This window comes from Armigeres subalbatus, chromosome 3 (genome assembly GCF_024139115.2).
Source record: "Armigeres subalbatus isolate Guangzhou_Male chromosome 3, GZ_Asu_2, whole genome shotgun sequence".
Taxonomy (NCBI): Eukaryota; Metazoa; Arthropoda; class Insecta; order Diptera; family Culicidae; genus Armigeres; species Armigeres subalbatus.
Window position 1 is genome coordinate 326,388,985 of NC_085141.1, and position 17,273 is coordinate 326,406,257.

Sequence of the window (17,273 nt, forward strand, 5' to 3'; positions counted from 1 at the left end):
ATATATAAACAACCCCCAATCTATTCATATAATCCCACATATTTGCCTTGACTGGAAACAATCGCGTGATATTTAAAAGACCATCACACCATAACCGAGCACAGTCCAAGGAGCGCGAGAGCTGCAAACTGTAGCGAAGCGATAAATAGCGCAGCAGGACATCACCAATACCACCGCCGCCAACAACATCTATTATTGTAAGCAAGGACGAACGCCGCCTATGTATTAGTGACAACGATTCCGATCATATGATTACGCATAGATATGGATAGCGCCTGCAGCAGCAGCAGTGATTCAAACTTGCCTCTGCTCTGCTGTTACAGACGTCAAAATACTCAACCTTTGGTGCAAGGCCACACTTACCCCATAAACCAATCCACGGTGTCACGCAGGTATTCTGGAAGTCGCTCCAGTTTGACGGCCTTTGCTGGTTCCTCGGGTCACTCGACGAAAATTGGCTCAATCAGCAGAAAACACCGTCCTACTTCAGCTTGTGCTTATGTTTCTATTTTCACTTTGCGCTTTTCTTGTTGTGCTGTTTTCCCTCCCCCTATTCGGCGCTGCTGCCACCACCCAGCAAATGAGTCGATTTCCTCGACTTTGGGACTGCTTTCGCAATGCTTCTTACTTTGCGTTGAAATTTACACCAACCAACCGACCGAGCAACGTTCGTCGCCACAACACAAACTCGGTCGATCTCGGTGCTGCCACTCACCGAAAAAAGTGCTGAGAAATACACACTCTTATATAACAACGCACCACTTTTACACTTTGCCTATTTTCTTTTCCCTGCAACCACTCACTCTGTGCGTAGTTTTTAGACGAGGAAAACTGCAACCGATTTTCCTAATTCCGAGCAGATTGCTCACCTCAAATGCACACTTGTATTGGAGAACACTTTTCGCTTACGATTTCAAAATCAACACCACAGACGCACACTTTTCACATCCGCTGCGAAGGCCCCGGGGGAAACAAGCAATCTGCCAATTTTGGCCTGGTCGGCGATTCGAGTAAGTTGCATGCCACGTGAAGAAAGAAGGGTCAAGAACGAGAACGAGATTCTTCCGGCAGAGAGTAGCGCAACGAGAGATGATTCCATCCACAGCCTAATTTAACGAGATTCGTCGGTTTTTAGAGCGCCGTATGGGGATCAGCATCTACTGCTGCGTCTGGTTATGGTTCAGATTCATTGATTTTTCGTTTCTGACGTTTCGAGTAGGTTTGTGCCTCCAGTCGATACGAGCAACGTGCTGGAACTGTGGCGATCGGTAGCCTAGTTTTTATTTCGGGGGTGGAAAAGGATATCACACAAACCGCACACAGGCAAATCCCCGAAGGAAAAACACCCCCCTTATTTTGGATCCGCACTACCACTAACTAACCGACCAACCACTGTATCCACCGCACTATTACTCAGGGTAGCTTTGTGGGATGACTTTGGGGTTCTACGTTCAAGAGTTCTTATGCTGTACGAAAATAGCCACACTTCCACTGTTTGCTCTGTGAAAATCCATAAACCAGTTTCCTCGAAGCAGATTTCCCAACAACGAAACGCACCTTTTTCCCGAACAATGAAAAATGCGACGCAACAATGTCACCGTCGCCGTCCGTGTACGATTGTTTCCAACCCGTTTTCCTCAGCACCTAATCGCCGAGTTGTGAAACGGCAGTAATACGGAGCAAGCAGCGACGCAAGGTGGGTGGCGAGTGGCCGTCGTCGTCATTCTGGTCGCCTTTGATGACGGGAGATTTTCCTCAGTTTTCCTCTTACACAACACATAAATTTTCCTTCATTTTCGAGTGCTGGGGTGCTCTCGAGTGTCTCTCACGTGCGTTTTCTGCCTCTCTTTCTCTCTCCCTCTCTGGTAGATTTTCTTGTGTGGCGTATTTTGGATGGCTAATGTGGCTACCGTGTGTTGTGATGCTAACGACGGCGCATCAAGCAGAGAAAATTTAGCGATCTTCTCGCGCGTTGCGCTCGCACTTGCCGGAGATGTCACTGCGGGTCAAGTCTGGAAATGGGAACAAGAAGTGGAAATTAGTTTATTTTATGATTAACACTTACGTATTGAGCCATGGAAAACTAATTTTTCAAATTCTCAGCAGTCTTGCCTCGGAATTTGGTTCTGTTTTTTTGCAATCCTACATAGATTTAGGGACATTGCTCATCTTTTGATGCCGGAGATATTGATGGGAGTACTGGGGTAACCTCCCGTCCCGGAAAAATAGACACTGCCTGATCGAGCTGGAAACACGATTTTCGACGTGTCAAACTTCATGATTTTGCAAAACAAGTCCATACGAATGTGTTCTGTGGGTATATGGACCTTCTAGTCACATTGCGGGACGCCTTGAAAGGCTGGTTGTCTAGGGGAAGTGACTACTTTTTTTATTGGCTTGCGACGTATCAAAATGCATGGTTTTCCAAAAGAAATCCATGTTCTTATGGTATTTGGTCTACCCTTCCGAAATACCCTGGAATGCTGGTTTCCTTAGAGAACTGGCCACATTTTGATCAATTCTGAAACCTTGCTTGCAATACACCTGTGTTACGGGGTAAGTTCTACCATAGCACAATATGACAGCCCCTTATAAAGTAGTGGCCGAAACTACCAAAAGGCCTATATTCGATTTGGGCGTGTAAAATGTGATGAATACATAGCTTATAATCGGGACAGTTTTTATTTTTTAGGGACGGGTGGAGGGCATTCTTACTGGCCCCTCCTAGAAATGATATATTACGCTTTTTTTTAAAGGAACGGGCTTTTCCATATTTTTTTTACAAAAGTAACATATTCATATATCGTTACAAAGCTCTTAAACAGATCTATGCAATAGGCTTAATAATGTAACAATAGATCCGTCCAGAATTTAGTTTTTAGTAGTTTTGTAAAAGCATATTTTACGCAGTATTCAATGACCAACGTTTTAACGTTTGGTGCCCCGCAATACCCCGCAGTAAAACATTACAAACTACACTGTTGAACTCTTAAGCTTTGAGGACCATGAATAAAATTCTGCCTAAATACACCATTTTGTAGATACATGAAATTGAAAAATTGCCCATTTTGACCTTTCTCGTGTACCAAGTATTCAATGAAGGGTGTCAGGCCATTTGGCTAAACGTCGTTTGGCCGAATGTGGCCGAATGTCGTTTGGTCGAACGGGTCGTTGGTCGAATGCTGTTTGGCCGAATAGTTAAAAAAATTGTCGTCAGATTCATTCATTTATTTAGTTTACATCTAAACAGATAACACTGAATCAACAATTTGACGCCACAATACACGGTTCGAGGCCGCATCTCTCCATCCTCGGATACGCCCCACGCTCGCCAAGTCGTTTTGCACCTGGTCTGCCCATCTCGCTCGCTGCGCACCACGCCGTCTCGTACCTGCCGGATCCGAAGCGAACACCATCTTTGCAGGGTTGCTGTCCGGCATTCTTGCAACATGTCCTGCCCATCGTACCCTTCCGGCTTTAGCTACCTTCTGGATACTGGGTTCACCGTAGAGTTGGGCGAGCTCATGGTTCATTCTTCACCACCACACACCGTCTTCTTGCACACCGCCAAAGATGGTCCTAAGCACCCGTCTCTCGAATACTCCGAGTGCTTGCAAGTCCTCCTCGAGCATTGTCCATGTTTCATGTCCGTAGAGGACAACCGGTCTTATTAACGTCTTGTACATGACACATTTGGTGCGGTGGCGAATCTTTTTCGACCGCAGTTTCTTCTGGAGCCCGTAGTAGGCCCGACTTCCACAGATGATGTCGTCGTCAGATTACGAGTAGTGAATCCAGCTTTTCGTGCACGGTAATGGCGGCTCTTTTGATTTAGAAGTGTATCCGTCCCCGTACTTTTTTGACATCTGACTTGGGTTTGACATTTCGATTACCCTCTCCCCTCGTCATGGAACAGGAGGAAAACGGAACGTCAAACCCAAGCCAGCTGTCAAAGAAGTACAGGGTCGGATACACTTTTAAACCCACAGAGCCGCCATTACCGTGCGCGAAAAGCTGGATAGTGAGTAATAAGAAGTAGGAATTGAGAAGTGTAAGGAGAAAAGTGAACTAAGAACACAGAACATAGAACTTCTTCCTTTGTCCTTCTCTGCCGTAATCTGAAAAAGTGACGTATACGCCATTTTCCAAAAATGGTGTTAACGACTACTACTCATCGAGCTCTTTAACAGAAAAATGGAAAACATACATGTTGTAAAATGGCTGTTACGTCACTTTTTCAGATTACGGCAGTTCTTCTTTCTTCCTTGTACCTTCTTTATTCGTCTTTTTTCCTTGTTCCTTTTTCCTTCTCCTTCCTCCCTTCCTCTTCCTTCTCCCTTATTCCTTAATCATTTATTTATTTTTCCTTCTTACCTTCTTACTAATCCCCTTTTCCTTCTTCTTTCTTCCTTCTTCCTTCATCAACTTCCTTCTTCCTTCATATTTTTTCCTTCTTCCATTTCCCTTCTTTCTTCTTTCTCCTTTCTTCTTCCTTCCTCCTTCCTTCTTCTTTCTCCTTTCTTCTTCTTCCTCCTTCCTTCTTATTTCTCCCTTCTTTCTTCTTTCTTATTCTTTCTTCCTTCGTCCTTCTTCCTACTTTTTTATTCCTTCCTCCTTCTTCCTACTTCTTTATTCCTTCGTCCTTCTTTCTTCCTTCCTCCATATTTTTTTCCTTCATCCTTTTTCCTTATTCCTTCTTCCATCTTCCTTCATCCTTCCTCCTTTTTCCATATTTCGTCTCCTTTCTTTCTTTTTCCTTATTTCTTCTTTATTCTAACTTCTTTTTTCTTCTTTCTTCCTTCCTCCATATTTTTCTTCCTTCTTCTTCCTTTCATCATCAATCTTCCATCTTCCTTCATTCTTCCTCCTTTTCCATCTTCCGTCTTCCTTCTTCATTATTTCTTCTTTCTTCCTTCTTCATTCTTCTTAACGACAGTTTGCAGTAGCCATAGAGCAAGTGAGTGCAGCGCGTGGTGGTGCGTGTTTTGGTCGTCGCGTAAATGATATAGTAGGTACCTATTTTGTGTTCAGTAGCTCATGCGCATGTATTGCGCTTCGCTCCGGTCGTAACAAGCGCGATCTTAATTAGTTTGCAGTAGCCATCGAGCAAGCGAGTGCAGTGCGTATTTTAGTCGTCACGAAGTAGTTAAAATATCGATTTAGTCTTCGGTAGAATACGTTAGACACGCTTTGCTTCTCCGTTTTTGTATCATTATAAATATCTTCCCAACTACTTTACCTTTTCAGTGCGCTCATGGAGATGCAGAGGATTCCTCGGTTTCGTGGCCTTGTGGTTGGCGACGTCAATCGTCTAGACCAGCGGTTCTCAATCTTTTCCTTGATAGGTACCCCTTCGAATTTTTACATTCATTGAGGTACCCCCTATTGTTTTTTGTTGTAAATGAAAATAACCTCAAAAGATATATGGAAAACGGACCTGAAAATGAACTCAATATATGGCTCTTCAAAATGTTGTATGAAATCTTCGTTATTCTGTAAAACTTTGCTATTCAAATTAAATTTACACATCAAGCTTTCTATAAGACTTTGATGACCTTTGGAGGCTTCCGAGCTTCTTCAAAGTAAGCTTGACAGGATTCTTCCGAGCTTCTTCACAGTAAGCTTGAAAGGAGGCTTCCGAGCTTCTTCAAAGTAAGCTTGAAAGGACGCTTCCGAGCCTCTCAAAAGGAGGCTTTCAAGCATCATGAAAGGAGGCTTCAATACCTCTTTAAAGGAGGTTTCCAAGCTTCTTGAAAGAAGGTTTCCAAGCCTCTTGAAAGGAGGTTTCCAAACCTCTTAAAAGGTGGTTTTCAAACCTCTTAAAAGGAGGTTTCCAAGCCTCTTGGAAGGAGACTTCCGAGCCTTTTGGAAGGAGGCTTCCGAGCCTCTTGGAAGGAGGCTTCCGAGCCTCTTGGAAGGAGGCTTCCGAGCCTCTTGGAAGGAGGCTTCCGAGCCTCTTGGAAGGAGGCTTCCAAGCCTCTTGGAAGGAGGCTTCCGAGCCTCTTGGAAGGAGGCTTCCGAGCCTCTTGGAAGGAGGCTTCTGAGCCTTTTGAAAGGAGGCTTCTGAGCCTCTTGAAAGGAGGCTTCTGAGCCTCTTGAAAGGAGGCTTCCGTGCCTCTTGGAAGGAGGCTCCCGAGTCTCTTGGAAGGAGGCTTCCGAGCCTTTTGGAAGGAGGCTTCCGAGCATTTTGGAAGAAGGCTTCCGAGTCTCTTGGAAGGAGGCTTCCGAGCCTCTTGGAAGGAGGCTTCCGAGCCTCTTGGAAGGAGGCATCCAAGCCTCTTGGAAGGAGGCTTCCAAGCCTCTTGGAAGGAGGCTTCCGAGCCTCTTGGAAGGAGGCTTCCGAGCCTCTTGGAAGGAGGCTTCCGAGCCTCTTGAAGGAGGCTTCCGAGCCTCTTGGAAGGAGGCTTCCGAGCCTCTTGGAAGGAGGCTTCCGAGCCTCTTGGAAGGAGGCTTCCGAGCCTCTTGGAAGGAGGCTTCCGAGCCTCTTGGAAGGAGGCTTCCGAGCCTCTTGGAAGGAGGCTTCCGAGCCTCTTGGAAGGAGGCTTCCAAGCTTACGAGTTATCAACGCAGTTACTGAGCCTTCACGCCTCTTAAATAGAGGTTTTCAGACCTCTTAGTATTAGATTTAAGTCGTTAAAATTTTTGTTCTTTTAATCTTTTGTTGCACAGACCATCATACACTATGCAGGTTGTAGTGGGCAGGATTCAATTGGTTTTGATTTGCTGGCCGCCATGCATAATACAATACAAAGTTTTGAAATCTAAAAATACATAAATATTAAAACAATATCAATAAGTTTTATTGGAATTGTAATACATCCGCCATTACGCATTTTGGTCCGAGGTACCCCCTGGGGCCGGCAAAGGTACCCCCAGGGGTACATGTACCCCAGGTTGAGAACCGCTGGTCTAGACGCATGTGCTGTGGAGTGTGGGTTCGACTCTCGCCCCGGTAAGGAGAAAACTTTTCGTAAAGCGAAAAGCTCTCCACTGGTCCAATGGGTGTTGTGCAAATGTCCTGTCCATTGTCTCATGCTAGATGTTAAGTGTTCAGTCTGTGCGACCTCTGGTCGAAGACGGTGATTCTGTCTGTCTGTTTCTTGTAGCAATGAGTGTCAAACTAATTTTCCTCCCCTTATCCTAGTTTACTGTAAGGACGTGGCCGGCATCGTTATTGGTCTTGAATTCAAGCAATTCCGAAGAATGTATATTCTAGTCCCGAGAAAGCAATTCAATTGGCGAGCTGTGCATTATTTGTTGTTTCTCGGCCAATCACGACTAGCAACTACGATGGGTACAGTCAATTAAGCTAAGCCAAGCTTCCTTCTTCCTTCTTCTTAACTCCTTCTTCCTTCTTTCTTCTTCCATCTTCCTTCGGCCTTCTGTTTTCTTCCTTCTTCTTTCTTCCTTCTTTCTGCTTCCTTCTTCCCTGTTCCTTCTTTCTTCTCCCATCTACCTTCTTTCTTCTCCCATCTTCTTTCTTTTTTCTCCCATCTTCCTTCTTTCTTCTTCCTTATTCCCTGTTCTTTCTTCCTTATTTTCTTCTTCCTTCCTCCGTCCTTTTTCCTTCTTTCTTCTTTCTGTCATTTTTTCTTCCTTCTTCCTTCTTCTTTATTTCTGCTTCCTTTTTCTTTCTTCCTTCATCCTAATTCCATATTCCTCCATCCTTCCTCCTCTTTTCCATCTTCCATCTTCTTTTTTTCTTCTTCATTCTTCCTCCTACCTTCTTCTTTCTTTCTTCTTTTTTCTTCCTTCATAATTCCTTCTTTTTCTTTTTTCCTTCTTTATTCTCCCTGCTGCCTTCTTCCATCTTCTTTCTTCCTTTTTCTTTCCTTCTTCTCTCTTCCTTCTTCTTCCTTGATTCTTACTTCTTTCTTCTTCCTCCTTCCTTCTTCTTTGTTTATTCTTCATTCAGAGATGATCTTGTTTCGTATTGCTTGCTACTCGCTACTTGCTTCATCGTAAGGATGGAGAGGATGGAAGCAAGAGGCCAGTGACTGCGACACTCTCATAAGCACCTCGGAGTTTGTAATTCTCGCTTAACTTTTCAAAAGGACCTAAGTAACATTTTTTTCATTTTCATTAATTTTCATGAATTATTTGAATAGCGCAATCAACAGAACAACATAAAAGCTATTGATTGCAGTATTCAAATTAATTCATGAAAAAAATGTTACTTAGGACCTTTTGAAAAGTTAAGCGAGAATTAATGGGTAAGTATCCCTTGAGCAGTACAGAGACTCCCTGAATCAAACGGCCTCAGGGTCGGCACGCTCACCTCAAGAAACTCGCGGACAGGTACTTCTCGCACTCAAATAGTAGGAAAACCACAGTATTTCTACAACAGGACACTTTATTCGGCTTCTCTTTTTTCTTATCCCTTCGTAACACTTCCTAACCCTTTTCTTCCCACTTCCTTATTCGCTACTCTAACCTTTACTTCGGGGCCCCTACTTCCTTCCACAGCTCCACCACTCCTTCCTTTTCTCCACCACTGCTTCCTCTGCTCCAATCTGCTTCCAAGGCTTCAATGGCGGATAATTCCAGAAAGCCGGCGCTTTCGGGACGAACACGCGCACACTCGACCTGCCAATATGGTGACGGATTGGCCTTCGGCGGGTATGATGCCGGTTTTAGTCGAGGATGATGCACGACGGCTTGCATATAGCCTCCAAATTCGAAACGACTTGCTTCGGGGTTCTAATTTCCAAAAACAGCGGGGTTCTGAAGCCCACAACACCTTCTCTATTTCCACTGTCTACTTTTCTCTAACTAACTTCTCCACTTCCAATAACTTGCTAGCTCGGGATTATAAACTTTCTCGATCGAATGCTTTTTCTTTAGTCGAGAAATTTGGACAGGGAAATGTTTATATAATGTGTTGGGGTTCATGACCTCGTCCCTCGGTCAGTGACCTGCCATGTGACCCAATGGCCACATTACGCCACCCCTTAATGGCCGTCCAAAGGGCCTGTAACCGGTCCTCTGGTGGTGGGACACTGTAGTTCAGTGGGTGGTTGGCTGCGTAGGGTGGTGGTAAAGCTTAATTTAGGACCTAGCCTACTACAGGGGGCTGACTGGGAAAAACCTACACTGAGACACGAGAATTACCTGCATTTACAACATTCATTCCACGAAATACACTACACTAAACACGGATTTCTTGGTAACACTCTCGGCATAATATAACCAATACTTACAAGTTGGATGTTAAGGATGGTATTCGATGACGATGGATCAGCCAGAAGCTAGCAATGTGACCATGGTACCTTATATTAAGTAACACACCATGAGAAGCAGACTACCCGGCGTCAGGGGAACGGGTAGTGAGTTACAAGTTGCGTCACAAAATAATGTTGATAATTATAATATATAATTGTTGCCCCATATGAGCTCGAAGAGCCAAAGAATGATACAAACGATCTAATGGATTCCTATACGATGGACTATTTGGACTATCAAAGCTTATAAATCTTTGGTAGTACCATTTGTTTGAAAAATATAAAGTAATTAAAATGATGAAGAAATTTTAAAAAAATACGATTTTACCTGTTTTTAAACTATGGTTTATTAACAAATTTAAATTAAATTTTTGATATTTTGAACTCGACGTGTCATCCTGAATTTTTTTGAAAATCCAATTAAAGGATGGTCTCTTGTTAGAAATCCAGAAATTCTAATAAACTTTAATTTCTAAATGGCAGACTTTAATATTAAAGTTATTATAAAGTAAGTTATAAAGATTTCCGATTTAAAAAAGCCGACCATTTCATTCACCTCCATACTAGTTTTTTGGGTATCTGTTCTCATATGTTTATAAATAGAATTTTGTTAATAAAAATGTGATATTTCTTAAATAATTTCAATCAAAAAGTTCCGAATAGCCTTGGCTTGTGCCAGACATAACTTGCTACCAGATTCACATTTGATTTGGTTGATAATAATAGGTACAAATGATTTTTATTTAGAACCAGCGTTTTTAGAACTTGTTTTGCAAAACCATGAAGCTTCTCCCTGGAATCCCTCATTCCAGGGTGTCTGGAATAAGACCAGAAGACCCTCAGCCCTCAGGCGCTTTAAAAGAGGGGACAACACAGAAGTTCTACCAAGATTGGTCGCCCAGCTGCTTAACACCGAGTTTAATAACCACGAGCACCGCTACCCTGACGGTCCCTGTCGAGACAAGAAGTCGGCTTAGGCGTCACTGGGAGCAACCTAACGGTGTCGGATAGCCTTCCTGAACAAAGCAGCGTCTTCTCTGCGGAAACGGCAGCTCTGTTTATTGCCGCTCGCTACCACTCCATCCGACAAACCGGTCCTGATCCTGACCGATTCAGCCAGTGTCATCGCAGCGCTGCAAAGCGACGAACCGAAACATCCATGGATCCAGGCCATTCTCGCGTACCACAGTCGATAACCTTGGCCTGGATCCCGTGACACTGTGGGGTGCCATGAAACGTCACTGAGTCTGAAGTCGGGCACCAAGGTCGGCGATTCACGACATCGATTCCCCACGCTGACGTTAAAGCCTGGATTAAAATGATCGTCAGCCAGGATTGGGAGAGGAGAACCAATGGGCAGCTTCCAGAACCACGCAGCTACGGAAAGCCAAAGGATCCACGGCACCCTGGAACAACATGCCCAGTCGCAAGGACCAGCAAGTCATCTCCTGCCTTCGCACAGGGTACACCCGATTCTCATATAATGTCGGCGGAATCCTCTTTCGGATCGTTTGTAAAATCTGCGAAGTAAAAAACTCAGTAGAACATGTGATCTGTCTTTGTCCAAAATTTGACATTCCTCGATCGAGCTACGGGATATCGATGAATATACGAGATGCCGTGCCTGACGATACTGCAAGCCTAGCAGCCCTTATATGTTTGCTCAAAGATGGAGGCCTGTACTACCAGATCTAAATTTAGCTTGGGCTTCCCGGGTGTAAGTCCCACCTACGGTGGTATGTGAGCCTTCCTGGTTATTCGAGGGTTGTAACTCCCTCCCCCCATCAGTGACCAGGCCACCCGAGCACCCCAACCCGGGTAGTAAGCTCTCTGCTCCTAGACCATCATATCAACAAGGTCAGCTGGGGTGGTTTTCTTTACCGATTTCGCTAACATCGTTTCCTCATATTTACATCAACCGACCAACTCCTGTGTAGCAGGAACACAAAAATTTTCTATTCTACCTTTTGCTTGACTGCGATCTGAATATCGTATTCGCCTAACTGACGTTCTGTTTTTTTTTTTTTTTTTTGGAAATCCTGCCATAGCTGGTCCCGATCGATTGTATCATATGCGGCTTTGAAGTCGATAAATAGATGACGTGTGGGCACTGGGCACGTTATATTCGCGGCATTTCTGCAATACCTGACGTACGGCGAACACCTGATCTGTGGTAGAGCGTTCACCCATAAATCCCGCCTGGTACTGCCTCGAACGAACTCTCTTGCAATTGGTGTTAGTCGGCGGCATAAAATTTGGGAGAGTACCTTGTAGGCGGCGTTCAGCAATGTGATTGCGCGGTAGTTGCTACAATCCAGCTTATCGCCCTTTTTGTAGATGGGACACACGACACCTTCCAAACCTTGGTAATCACCCAGTGCAGCGCTCTAGCCAGTGCTTCACCACCGTGTTTAAACAGCTCTCCTGGTAGTTGGTCAACTCCAGGGGCTTTGTTGTTTTTCAGCCGGCTGATTTCCTCCTGGATTTCCTGGAGACTCGCGTGCTCCTAGGTTCATTACCATACCGCCACCGTTGTCAGCCACATCGCCATTCAGGTGCTCTTCGTAGTGCTGCCGCCATCTTTGGATCATCTCACGCTCGTTTGTAGGAAGGTTCCCGTTTTACAAACAGCGTTGAATGATCGAATGCAGGAGTCAAGCGGATTGTTATAACCATAATGCGTACGGTGATACGAAACGGCCAGTAAGTTGGAGCTCCGGAACCGTCTGGGAGGGACGTTAAACGGTATCTGCCCGAGGATATCAGAGCAGTCGATGTTTCCTTCGATGACGTTTTGCAAGTTTTGCAAACGGTGATTTTGAAAGAGACAAAAGAGAGATCTTCAATCTGCTTCCCGCGAGGTACTAACTTCGTGACTTTTACTAGAGACGAGTGTACGTTCGAAATTTCCATGACGTGTTTCTTGACATCCTCCTCATTCTGATCAGGTTCGAAAGGGGTCACGTAGTATGATTCTAAATCATTAGTAGACTGAGATGCAGAAGCTACTTTTAGCGATGTGCGATGGGATTCTGTAGAACTACGAATATTAGGGCTAGTATTGGGAACTGGTGCATCACTGTTGCTAGTGAGTTTTGAGTCTCGGTTTGAGTTACTGGGAGATGACCGAGTTGCATTATTCATTTCATTTATTTAGTCTACATCTAAACAGATAACACTGAATCAACAATTTGACGCCACAATACACGGTTCGAGGCCGTATCTCTCCATCCTCGGATACGCCCCACGCTCGCCAAGTCGTTCTGCACCTGGTCTGCCCATCTCGCTCGCTGCGCTCCACGTCGTCTCGTACCTGCCGGATCGGAAGCGAACACCATCTTTGCAGGGTTGCTGTCCGGCATTCTTGCAACATGCCCTACCCATCGTACCCTTCCGGCTTTAGCTACCTTCTGGATACTGGGTTCGCCGTAGAGCTGGGCGAGCTCATGGTTCATTCTTCGCCGCCACACACCGTCTTCTTGCACACCGCCAAAGATGGTCCTAAGCACCCGTCTCTCGAATACTCCGAGTGCTTGCAAGTCCTCCTCGAGCATTGTCCATGTTTCATGTCCGTAGAGGACTACCGGTCTTATTAACGTCTTGTACATGACACATTTGGTGCGGTGGCGAATCTTTTTCGACCGCAGTTTCTTCTGGAGCCCGTAGTAGGCCCGACTTCCACAGATGATGCGCCTTCGTATTTTACGACTAACGTTGTTGTCAGCCGTTAGCAAGGATCCGAGGTAGACGAATTCCTCGACCACCTCGAAGGTATCCCCGTCTATCGTAACACTGCTTCCCAGGCGGACCCTGTTGCGCTCGGTTCCGCCCACAAGCATGTACTTTGTCTTTGACGCATTCACCACCAGTCCAACTTTTGTTGCTTCACGTTTCAGGCGGGTGTACAGTTCTGCCACCTTTGCAAATGTTCGGCCGACAATGTCCATGTCATCCGCGAAGCAAATAAATTGACTGGATCTGTTGAAAATCGTACCCCGGCTGTTACACCCGGCTCTCCGCATGACACCTTCTAGCGCAATGTTGAACAACAGGCACGAAAGTCCATCACCTTGTCTTAGTCCCCGGCGCGATTCGAACGAACTGGAAGTGTTCGCCCGAAATCTTCACACAGTTTTGCACACCATCCACCGTTGCTTTGATCAGTCTGGTAAGCTTCCCAGGGAAGCTGTTCTCGTCCATAATTTTCCATAGCTCTACGCGGTCTGTACTGTCGTATGCCGCCTTGAAATCAACGAACAGATGCTGCAGTGGGACCTGATATTCACGGCATTTTAGAAGGATTTGCCGTACAGTAAAGATCTGGTCCGTTGTCGAGCGGCCGTCAACGAAGCCGGCTTGATAACTTCCCACGAACTCGTTCACTAATGGTGACAGACGACGGAAGATGATCTGGGATATCACTTTGTAGGCGACATTAAGGATGGTGATCGCTCGAAAGTTCTCACACTCCAGTTTGTCGCCTTTCTTGTAGATAGGGCATATAACCCCTTCCTTCCACTCCTCCGGTAGCTGTTCGGTTTCCCAGATTCTGACTATCAGTTTGTGCAGGCAAGTGGCCAGCTTTTCCGGGCCCATCTTGATGAGCTCAGCTCCGATACCATCGTTACCAGTTGCTTTATTGGTCTTTAGCTGTTGAATGGCATCCTTAACTTCCCTCAAGGTGGGGGCTGGTTGGCTTCCGTCGTCTGCTGAACTGACGTAGTCATCTCCTCCGCTGCCTTGACTTTCACTGCCTGTACTCTCCGCGCCATTCAGATGTTCTTCGTAGTGCTGCTTCCACCTTTCGATCACCACACGTTCGTCCGTCAAGATGCTCCCATCCTTATCCCGGCACATTTCGGCTCGCGGCACGAAGCCTTTGCGGGATACGTTGAGCTTCTGATATAACTTGCGTGTATCTTGAGAACGGCACAGCTGTTCCATCTCCTCGCATTCCGCTTCTTCCAGGCGGCGTTTCTTCTCCTGAAAAAGGCGGGTCTGCTGTCTCCGCTTCCGTCTATAACGTTCCACGTTCTGCCGGGTACCTTGCTGCAGCGCGACCGCCCGCGCTGCGTCCTTCTTCTCCAGAATCTGTCTGCACTCTTCGTCGAACCAATTGTTCCGTCGACTTCAACCCATATACCCGACGTTGTTCTCCGCTGCGTAGTTAATGGCTGCTTTGACTGTATTCCAGCAGTCCTCAAGAAGGGCCCCATCGAGCTCACCCTCTTCCGGCAACGCTGCCTCGAGATGCTGCGCGTATGTAGTGGCGACATCAGGTTGCTTCAGTCGCTCTAGTTCGTACCACGGCGGTCGTCGGTTCTGAACATTGTTGATGACGGATAGTTTTGGGCGTAGGTGCTGCGAATGACCATATTCTTGGAGACGGCGAAATCAATTAGTCGTAGGCCGTTTTCGTTCGTCAGTCGGTGAGCGCTGAACTTTCCAATAGTCGGTCTAAACTCCTCCTCTTGGCCAACCTGAGCGTTCAAATCTCCTATGATGATTTTGACGTCGTGGCTTGGGCAGCTGTCGTACTCACGTTCCAGCTGCGCGTAGAATGCGTCCTTATCATCATCAGTGCTTCCGGAGTGTGGGCTATGAACGTTGATTATGCTGAAGTTGAAGAACCGGCCTTTGATCCTCAACCTGCACATTCTTTCATTGATCGGCCACCACCCGATCACGCGCCTTTGCATATCGCCCATCACTATGAAAGCTGTTCCCAGCTCATGTGTGTTGCCGCAGCTCTGGTAGATGGTATGATTACCTCTAAACGTTCGCACCATTGATCCCTTCCAACAAACCTCCTGCAGCGCTACGATGCCGAATCCACGGTCCTAGAGACGAGTGTACGTTCGAAATTTCCATGACGTGTTTCTTGACATCCTCCTCATTCTGATCAGGTTCGAAAGGGGTCACTTAGTATGATTCTAAATCATTAGTAGACTAGGGTGCAGAAGCTACTTTTAGCGATGTGCGATGGGATTCTGTAGAACTACGAATATTAGGGCTAGTATTGGGAACTGGTGCATCACTGTTGCTAGTGAGTTTTGAGTCTCGGTTTGAGTTACTGGGAGATGACCGAGTTGCATTACCAGCAAACGTTGAATTAGATCGGTGAGGTGGTGCAGATGGTGTCGAAATGTTGATTCCTGTTGTTTTTGTTAGACGATCGGTGATAATCTGCACACGTTTGTTCGATCCAACACCAAACTTTTCCGGGATGTGTGCAATAGAGCTATTTATCTCATCCAGGACCTCGAAAAAGGACGTCTTTTCACAGGACCTTGATCGGTTAATGGGCGCCTACTATTCGAACGCCGATTACTTCGATTTAGAAATTCAAATCTAATTCAAATAATTCATGCTTCCATTTCGTATCTTTGATTATTATTTTAACACAATCCGCTACTACCACAGGATCGTCGAAGTTTAGCTTGTTAATACTATCGAGAAAATTTGTTCGGATGGATTGGTGAATTTGCAACTGAGTCGTGACCCGTAAATAGTCTTATTCAACTTCCGAAGATTTTCACCGTAGATTCCGAGTCTTGTGTCCATTGAGTCAGTGAGAATTCGTAGCTCACGGAGGGTCTTCATTATTGTACTCTCACGGTCGTAAACAGCTGGATCATAGTTCAGACGACACGTTTTTCAAAACCAAAGTAGTCCGATTCTTGTTGTCCAAGCAGAATAGTGAGACTTTATCATCCCCTCGCATCACGGTATACAGAAAACAAGGTAGGCTCGTTAGAAAAATGACATTTCGAATGTGACGCATATTTTATCGCCACATGTTGGAGTACAAAAGTAAGTATGCTTCGACCGTATAGCATCGTCTCAGTCCAGCTTTTGCGAAGATAGCAGTGACGTCACATGTTTACATTCAAACTGAATGTTTACATACGTGATGAGCCTGCCTTGTTTTTTGTATGCCGTGCCCTCGCATGTGAAATGGAATGAAAAGCCACACTACACTGAAAATAATCTAAACGTTCAATTAAAGTGCTCTTGCACGTGCATTGGATGTTGATCTTCGTTTGATATTGAAATGTATTTCTTTTCTTTATAAATATTTTTACCAGTTGATCTCAAGTGGAAAACACATGGAAATGTAATTTTGTGTCGCACTTCAATAGCAGATGCACTTCTCTTGAATTTAAAGTACAATTCACTTGAATTTGCCCTACTGGTTGTATACAGTGATTTCAAAGTGCAAAACACTTTCGACGGAAATGTTTTGAATTTGACACCAAAGTGTGAATTCTCTTTCGACTACCAAAGTCAAAACCTTGCAATCGAAAGTGTTTTGCACTTCGTAATCACTGTTGGGTCTAGGAACGTGAAATAAGTTTTTTGGTCGAGTCAGTATTTTTCATAGAGCAAAAGATGCGCACGACGGAGAAAAATTATACTCTCAATGAGCATCATACTGAGATATAGAAAGGTAAGTTAAAAAATGTAAATTTATTTACCATTAATCTTGATCTTGTACATTTCTATAGATTTTCTTGTAGAAAACGTTGAAACGAAAAGAAATAAAAATGGACGACGACAGTACAGTTCATCCGCGCGATCATCGCCATCTTTGGGAACCGCAGCCGAGCAAGACAAATGAAATTTGCTTGGGGAAGGAATTGAAATTTGCTTGGGAACTCTGTGAAGAAATTGTACGCAGTGAAGGCCGTTCTTGTTATTTTTTTAATGCGTTAAGGAACGGGACAATTAATGTACACAATGTATATGTCACAGTGGCGTAGCCACGGGGGTGGTTTTGGGCATAAACCCCCCCCCCCCCCAGAGACAAAATTTTCGGAAGAAATTTTTTTTTCATAAAAAAAATGTTCGGAAAACCCCCCCCAGACCAATTTTCTGGCTACGCCACTGATATGTCATATACTTGAAACAGTCGAAAACCAGAGTGGTCCAGCAAAGTTAAATTTTCCACTCAATCCGTACGTTAGGTCAAATTGCAGATATGGCGAGAGGTGTTTCCATTTGCTTAACTGTTATAACGTTCAGCACTTCTAAAGTTAGGTTTAACCTCGG

General features: G+C 45.1%; 1 protein-coding gene across 2 annotated transcripts in view; it reads right to left on the reverse strand.

Annotated features, from left to right (window-relative positions):
* The window catches only part of LOC134225541 (MOB kinase activator-like 2), a 539,900-nt gene that overhangs the window by 520,424 nt on the left and 2,203 nt on the right, over positions 1-17,273 (reverse strand). The window contains exons 2-3 of one of the 2 annotated variants that reach the window (XM_062705719.1): positions 1,911-2,012; positions 364-994 (exon numbers count right to left, since the gene is read on the reverse strand). In XM_062705719.1, the coding sequence (XP_062561703.1) occupies positions 364-368 (5 nt within the window). In that variant the 5' untranslated portion in view covers positions 369-994; positions 1,911-2,012. Of the gene's footprint in view, positions 1-363; positions 2,013-17,273 lie in introns of both variants that reach the window. The other variant, XM_062705718.1, reaches the window with a different exon arrangement.